The 8,601-nt window shown below is 36.6% G+C and overlaps 1 protein-coding gene across 1 annotated transcript in view; it reads left to right on the forward strand.

The window, feature by feature from the left end:
- Nucleotides 1-2,969, forward strand: part of CDADC1 (cytidine and dCMP deaminase domain containing 1) — a 44,876-nt gene extending 41,907 nt beyond the window's left edge. The window contains exons 9-10 of the mRNA XM_044666042.1: nt 547-607; nt 2,141-2,969. Of these exons, the coding sequence (XP_044521977.1) occupies nt 547-607; nt 2,141-2,214 (135 nt within the window). The 3' untranslated portion in view covers nt 2,215-2,969. The remainder of the gene's footprint in view (nt 1-546; nt 608-2,140) is intronic.
- Nucleotides 2,970-8,601: the final 5,632 nt, after the last annotated feature.

Below are 8,601 nucleotides of genomic sequence, written 5' to 3' on the forward strand. Positions count from 1 at the left end.
GTCTCATCCCCTTAGGGCCCAAGATACCAACTAGCTAATGTGATAAACTAATTCATGCTTATGTGCTCATGGAAACAGGCTCCCAGGTAACGTGCATTTGAACTGTAGCTTTCTGAAGACAGTGCCTGGGCCTTTACCTGGCCCTTTAGTAACTCTAAGGATGGGAATGTCAAGCCAGGTAGGAGGGGAGGGCAGTTCTGAGGCAGCCTAGTGGGTAAAGCTATTTCTGGGAAGGGAAACTTTCTCCTTTTCCCTCTGCCCAAGAGCCACTCAGGGGCCTTTTTCTTTTCTTTGGGCAGATCCCTTTACCACTCTGGGCCTGTTTCCTCACTGTAAAATGAGCGGGATTATTAGATCATCTCTAGGGTCCTTTCTAGGTGTTCCTAGGAGACAATAATAAAGCATTCAGTAATGAATGTAGAGCTATAATGAAAATGCCTCTGGGGGTCTACCAGCCCCCTTGTTTTTTTCATTGTTTTAAAAACTTGGAGTTTGGCAGTGCTTTTGTATTTTTTTACATAAATGAAATGTTTGTGCTTTTTACAGTGGCAATTGAATCCAACGGAAGCTCATATTCTGGGACTAAATGAGTCTGAAATGATAGAGAGTAAGTATAAGTATTGTACTGTTAAGAAACCTGTCATTGAGTACAATGATGCTTAAATTTATCTTATGGGATGTTTTCTCTTTACTAAGTAGATATTTGCCATATAAATAATTGGCCTGATTATGCATGTAGTTATGCAAACCAAATTTATGAGTCAAATCTGTACATTTAGGCCCAACAATTAAAGCCATTAAAATTGGTTAGTAATTAGCCAATTGTTAAAACAAAGTAGTATCCAATATCAAAATCAGCTCTTAAAATTATTGTAGAGATCAAGAAAGTTATTTCATGGAATCAAATGATGGAAATATATGCATTGTTAACAGAGGAATTTGCATTTATTCAGACCAATAGAGTGGGGAGAGAAAGATTCTGATTAACTTAGAGTTGTTATATGTTACATGCTTAGGTTTCCAATTTTCAGAGAATTCAAATATGATTCAGTACAACTAGCATTCTAGCTGTATGGAGTTTGTTTTAATCTTGGATTCAAAAGATATCTCAGAGATAAAGAAGACATCTTTATATAGTGGAAAAAGAATTGGAGTCAGAAAATTTGAGTTCGCATTCTAGTTCTGCTACCTGTAGGTCTTTGGTCAATTCACCCAACTTTACTGGACCTATTTACTCATCTATAAACTGAGGGAGTTAGACTAGATAATCTCCAAAGTCCCTTATAGCTGTAACATTTTGTGGTTTTCCAGACTCATAATGAAGAACCTGGATTATTGTATAATTCTACAAAAATTTGAGTTATATGAGCCTTTTGGTTGATCTTGTTCCAGATCAATATTCTTAACCCAAAGAGTCAGTGGATATATTTCAGGGGATCTCTAAACTTGTAAAGGAAAAAATTACATCTTTACTTTCACTGAACTCTTAATTGTAATTGAGAATTTAAATTAATTCAATTAAGAATTTAAAGCTGTTGTTTTAAGATGGGCTCTTTAGGCTTTCCCATGCTGCCAAAGAGTTTAAGAACCTTTGCTATAGATAAACATAAGTTTATGTTACAACAAAGTAATGTTTATTCAATAATTAGTACCATTTTGACTATAAGTCAAACCCATCCTGGTATTAATGATGCATCTGAGCTTCTTGAAGGGAATTAGGTAAAAGAATGTCTAAAAATGGAATTCTAGACTTTTAGAAATTAGTATTTTAGTATTTATCAGGTTTTAGATATGCATGTTTTGATTAAGATCATAATTCACAAAGTTGTAGGTTCAGTATAGGCTCCTTGAGATTTTTGCACTTTTTTTTTTAAGCATTTTGCACTACCTTGTTTATGTAGAGTTGGTCATAGATTGTCAGAACATTTATCCAGGTCTAGAAAGGGCAACATGGCTTTTAACAGGCTTCATCCTGTTGCCATACAAACTGACAAGCCACTAAAATTTCTAGTTCAGTATTCCAAAGTGTAAACAAATTTTTTAAAATTGTATTTTGATTTAACAATACCCTGGTCTTCTGGTATTAATATTTTAACCCAATTTAAAGTCGTTTTCTTCATTTTAACTTCCTGTGCTTTAGATGGTATCTTGAGACCTAAGTTAATGGAGGAAGAACGTCACCAAAACAAGAAGTTGTGTCTTGGAAACCACTAAATGAAAAGAAAGTCCTGCCTGAATCAGAGAAGGAAGCCAAGGGGATTTTTACTGCACTTTTAAAATTCATCCTTGTTGCGTCTGCAAATAAGGATGGAGTTTAGGAAATAATTGACAAGTATTTTTAAGGAAGTTAATTTATTACTGAAATGTGAATAATGTTAATGAGAATATTTTCATTTTAGATTTCCTTGTGTGTTTTCTAGAGTACAATAATTTTTTTATTACACTAAATGAGGTATCAACAATGAATAAGACTTTTGGTTGGCTGATTTCTGTTGATCTGGAGTTTTTATCCTGGGCCAGTTCTTAGAGTTAAGTAAACTACTTACTTAAAGGGAAAGTATTCATTCAGACCATGAGATTGTTGAGTAGTTAGCTGCCATAAAGAAATGACTGACAACCTCATGATCTGGAAAAGTCAGTGCACTCCCGAAAGGTCAGGCTCATGTCCAGTATTTATTAATCACTAGTATCTGCTCCATTTCAATTGATTCTTAGAAAAGTAAGATAATTTCTGATAGACCATGATCTCCATTTTGAAAGCTAGTTTTTAAAATGATCATTAATTATTCCCAAATCCTTTGATAAATACAAGTCAGATTGAATTATCACTGAATTATGGTGGCAGCAGGAAGAAAATATTCTGTGACAACATTCTTGTTCATTGGCATTATCTCTTAAAAAGATCCAAATCGAAAATATTCCTCAAGTTGGAGGATAATTTTAACAATAAAATATTTTAGTGTGATAAATTCTAATGCGCACTTTAGAATTCCTTTCCTGTTCTTTATTGTTCCTTATAAGTGTTGTTGGAAAAGCTCATTACTTTAAAGTGAAAAAATGAAGAAATTGGGAAAAAAACACTCACTGCCTTGAAAATGCTAGAACACTCTTAAAAGCAAACACTAAATGGAGTTTAAGTTCCATTTCTAACTGCTCTCCTCATTTTTATTTGTGGGAGAATTCCTAGAAAATTCCCTTTTGAGATAGAGAATCAGTAGTCCTGGCCCAAACATGAATTATAGTGGGATGGACTGGTCCCTTTTCTGCATTTTTCTAAGGATGAGGAGAGACATCCACTGTCTGTTCTAAAAGCTGTCTTGTGTCCTCCGACTTGCTCGTCTTACTTTCACTTCCTTTCCTTCCATAGTAGCATATGACTTTTCTAGGCCTGCCCTTCCACATGCCCACTTTTCAGCTAATCTCTGCTAATATATTACATATATTCAGAATAATATATTCAGGCAAATACAGAGAAGAAGGAGAAAGGGGATGTTGGGGAGGAAACAAAGCATGCACACACAAAACTACATTAAACCAGTTATCCAGACAAACCTTTCAAGAGGAACTTTTTAAAAAAACTAAGCTCCTTTCTGAGAAAGATTCATACATACCAAATGTTGAATGTATACAGAATAGCTGAAACATGTTCAATGTGTATTTTTCATTGGCATCTCCATTTAGGCTTGACTTGAGTTATTTTGTGGTAGTAGATCTTCCAGCACATATAAACTCAGCCAGCCTTTATAGCTTGAATACGGATTTGTGTGTCCAAATTTCACACTGGGGCAGGTGGAAAAACTTATGGTAAAAGCTCCAAGTGAGATTTCCTTAGAACATTAATTAGAAAAGGCTAGTTGATTACTATAGCACAATGCACACCTCTGTGGCGTTTGCTCTCACCATTATTTGGTTTAGCTTGCAGTTTAAGGAGGTAGTTATACTAGTGCCTTAAAAGGTTTATATTTTGCTTTCTCTATCTGGTAGATTTTCAGGTTCAATATTACTTCTTACACATTATTTTGTCCAGAAACAAAAGTTTCTATAGAAAATTAATTATTTGGTAAATTCATTTCATTGAAAGCTTTGAGCCAACTTTAAAAAAAATGAACAAGACTGAACTAGGCTAAGTTCTAATTGGTGATAGAAACTCAACCACGCAGCTTTGTGTGCAGCATCAGTGGAGATTTACATAGCCAAAAAACTAGGCTGGAGCTTTTCTTCTCTGCAACAGAATTGCAACAACAGGAAATGAGATTTCTACTTTATTCTTTTAAATATACTGTTTTCCTTAATGACCAAAATGAGGATGGATAATAATTGAGAATCTCTTCCTGTTTGCTCCTCCCCCCCACCTCTCAGCCAAATGCCAAAGACCCAGGTTGCATAGATCTTTTATACCATGTTGACACTTCAGCTAATTGGATTATGGGCATAATTTCATTGTAGCTCCTCTGGAGCTTTTGCCTTGTTTTGGGGGCTGTCTTTCTCACATGCTTTTCTGGGCTGAAGCATGTAGGATGTATCTGTTCACTTGTTTCATACTGAGAACAGGATGCTAGTAGATGCAGTCTGTGTTTTGCCTTTCTGTACGAGTATCACTGAAGCAGTTCGGTACCCAGGAAAGAGCCCTGCAAGTCAGAGCACTTGGATTCAGATCCTGCCTCTCACATTTATATAACTCTGGACAAATTACTTAAGTTCTCTGGGCCATAGTTCTCTCTCTGACTGTCTGTAACCTCCTGTCCTCTTTCCCCTCTCTTCTCTCTCTCTTTGTCTATCCATCCATCCATCCATACATCTATCTGTCTGTCTATCTTTCTGTTTGTCTATCTATTTGTCTCTCTGTCTATCTGTCTATCCAAGTCCAAAGTCCCTTCCAGTGCTGGATGTATGCTGAGCCTCTTGTGATCCAAAGGCATTACATTGGGTAGTCGGTACATTCTTACATTGAGTTGAAGCTGTTAGTGAAGTCTTCTGTAGCTTCTTTTGAGTTGTTACCAAGCACACAAGGAACAGTGAATTTTTTTAGGTGGTTCTCATTCAGAAGGTTAATCTCTAACTTCAGGAACCATATTTTACGTCTTCCTTTTGTGTCGCCTTTCAAATGAAAGACTTTGCTCCCTGCCTCTAGAGCCGCTCATCTTCAACATAGAATTGTCACGAGCCATACTCCCAACTGAAGGATGACAGGTTGGGGCAATATTCCTTTATTGAGGAGCAGTTTTTCTCCCACCCAGTTTTCTTCTCTGAAGATTCCCAGGCCTTATAATTTTCCTTGGAAAATAGTCAGCTCCTTAGTATGATGCAGTTGTCCTGATTTCGGCACATAATGATGCTCTTGCTAGCTTGAGTACTTTTCAGACCACGGTTCTCTGACTTCTCTAGAATATGTCTCCTCAGTTAAGTTGTTAGGCATGGCTTAGGCAATGATATGTATCCAAAAGATCTCAGGGGTAGGATTGAGGCACAGGGTCACGGCCTGCTTGAGCTCCCTACAAAGGAGAGGTCAGGAATTAAATTTCTCCAGAGAATGTTTGGCCTTCTTCACATTTGTTGCCAGCCAATTGAGTTTTTTTTCCCCTAAATTTTATTTTAAAAAGTAAAAAAGTTACGATTGGCGTTGGATGACTCTAAAATGCCAAAGGAATCTGTATCTGAATTCCTTTATTGTATTCAACCAACCTGGAAATGATGAGTTTATAAACTTGTCCAATAACTTTATGCATTTTTCAGATTTGCCTATATGCTGTTTTTTTTTTTTAACCCCTACCTTCTTTTTTAGAATTGATATCATATATTGGTTCCAAGGCAGACATGTGGTAAGGGCTGGGCAGTGGGGGTTATGTGACTTGCCCAGGGTCACATGGCTAGGAAATGTCTAAGGCCAGATTAAAATCCAGTAGCTTCCATCTCTGGGCCTGGATCTTAATCCACTGAGCTACATAGCTGTCTCTCTCTTTACACTGTTAAATGAACATGAGTTTAAGCTAAGAATTGCTGAAAATTCCATGTGGACTTGACATTGGGGATGAAGTCATTGCTGTCTTAGGAGGCTGTACTTGATATACATCAGTTTTAAGTTTGGATTATTAAAGCCAGGTAAATCAGTTCAGACTTCCAGACATCTTGCATCAATAGTCCAGCCCAGCCTTGTAGACTGGCTACGCCTGGCACAGTAATTAATTATCTCCAGAGCTTCATCCTCAGTGGGTATCAGCATAAAAGAAAGGGTATGGGCAACTACTTCTCCTTGTATAGATCCATTAACTATAGGGAAGACTACTGAAGAATTTTTTAAAAAACAAGTGTTCAGGCTGATATTATGTAGAGTCACTAGTATTTTATACCTTGTAGTGTAGTTGATTTGGTATTGGGCTCACAGTCAGATGCCACATATTTTTGGAAGTCAGATTTCTAGCCTCAGGAGGTATGTAGACGTGCTCACATGGGCAACAATTTGCTGCCTCAGAGCAACCATTTTTACTACTAAGATGAATAACCTTTCCTGCTCTCTCCTAAATAAATAGCTCCTGGGCCCTGTGGGCAACCATCCTTCCTAACTACCCCTCTACGTAAGTTGCTATTCCTACTTACTCCTATGTTAAGCATATATAATAAGCTGCTTAACACGTAAAAATGAGTGTTATTCCACTTTCCGTGCCAGATCCCGATAACTTCAGTTTGCCAGAAGCACCGAGTAACTATAACAGTGAGAATGACAGTTTTCCTTCTAGCAGTTTACTTGGGGGACATCATGGATTTGCCTTCATACATGGGGATCTGATATTTGTTTTTTCTGTAAAGTCACTGGGTAAACTTGGAGGAGAACATGTGCTCCTGATGTAACGTTGATGTTATTTGGAATTGTTGCCTTGTGCATGTGTACTTTTTCCCCACTGAATCCCACCTGAAACCTCACCAGCAAGTTCAGATTTAAAAGGATCTGCTTAAAACTGTGGCATGTGAACATCCAATTTCATATAATAGTTGCCATGTTAAGTTAATACTTCCATGTCCGATACATTGGAGGGTTCTCCCCCTCCCTCCCAGCGGATACACACTTTGGTTATTAATAGCTATTGTGTTTATTTTCTGAAAAAGAAAAGACTTTTGGGTTACGGGCTTAAAAAGGTATATATACATTTTTGGGGACACCTTGTTTAGTCCCAGAAAATATAAGAGCCCAAATCCAAGTAGCATCTTAAAATTAAGATCACCCTTGTAACATTTTTTTTAAATTTTAAAATAAAAATGCCTTTGAAGAAAAAAATATATTTTTAATGTGAGAACAAAGATCATCTCCCCACCTATTTGGGTGAAGGGGAACAAAAAAGCTACATGTGGTCATTCCCTTCTCAGGTTATGATATTTTTGAAACGGTGCAGAATTAATGCTGCCAAACACTTGATTTGCTCACTTTCGTACCAATACCTGACTCTACATTCATAACTTAGTATTTTATGAACATTATTGTGAATCATTTCTGATTTTTTTCTAAATCAGTAAATCAATTTTTCAAATGTGTGTCCAATGAAAACATTTTAAAATCAGTAATCAGTATCATGCACACAATATCTCTGGTGAATAAAGATTAAGATCTGGGTCTGAATTTTTAAAGAAATTCCTTGTTCCTTTATTTCTAAAATAATTTTTTGCCAACTCAGGATTCTCAGCAACAAACTGGAGCAAATGGAAGAAAATCCAAACATTTTGGTTGAAAATTTTAAAAATACTTGGTAATGAATTTTAACAAATTAACAAATTAATTCTTTGATTTGACCTGAGATTTCTTTTCCATGTATGAATTTTAAAAAGGTTTGTTGTCCTTGTTTGTTTTTTTAATTTACCCAGAGTTCGTGTGAATGTACTTAAATTTCTACTTTTCCTACTTTGTATAAGTCGTTATTTTTTGTGCCCTTCTTGCATGTTTTTTTTAAAAAACAACTTCTGTCTTTGAATCTATACTGTTTATTGGTTCCAAGGCAGAAGAGCAATAAGGGCTAAGTAATTAGGGTTAAATGTCTAGGGCAGGGGTCAGCAGCCTTTTTGGCCGTGAGAGCCATAAACGCCACATTTTTTAAAATGTAATTTCGTGAGAGCCGTACAGTGCTCACAGTGCGCTCCTGTAACAGTGCCTGAAAAAAAATGGACTTTATGGCTCCTGCAGAAAGAGCCCTCAAAAGAGCCAGATATGGTTCGAGAGCCATATGTTGCCAACCCCTGGTCTAGGGTCTAGAAAGTATATGAGGTCATACTTGAACCCAGGACCTCATATCTCCAGACCTATATCCTTGTCCACTGAGCCACTGATCTGCCTCTCTTCTTGCATGTTTTTATGAGACAACAGTATCATTACATAGAGATAGGTTTGTTTAGCTTCACCCCAATAATTGCTGGTGACAAAGGTTGTTTCTGGGTTTTGTTTTTTTTTTGGCCAAAATCCTATTTAAAGTGAATTGGCCACAGACTTCAGATTACTCTGATTTTAACCCTTGCACACAACAGACATTTAATAAATGCTTATTGAAGATATTAGATATATTAAAGTCCTACATTTTAGTTTTTATGTCATTTTTATTTCAAATGGGGATCCCCTCCTCT

Source organism: Gracilinanus agilis, chromosome 3 (genome assembly GCF_016433145.1).
Source record: "Gracilinanus agilis isolate LMUSP501 chromosome 3, AgileGrace, whole genome shotgun sequence".
Lineage (NCBI taxonomy): Eukaryota > Metazoa > Chordata > Mammalia > Didelphimorphia > Didelphidae > Gracilinanus > Gracilinanus agilis.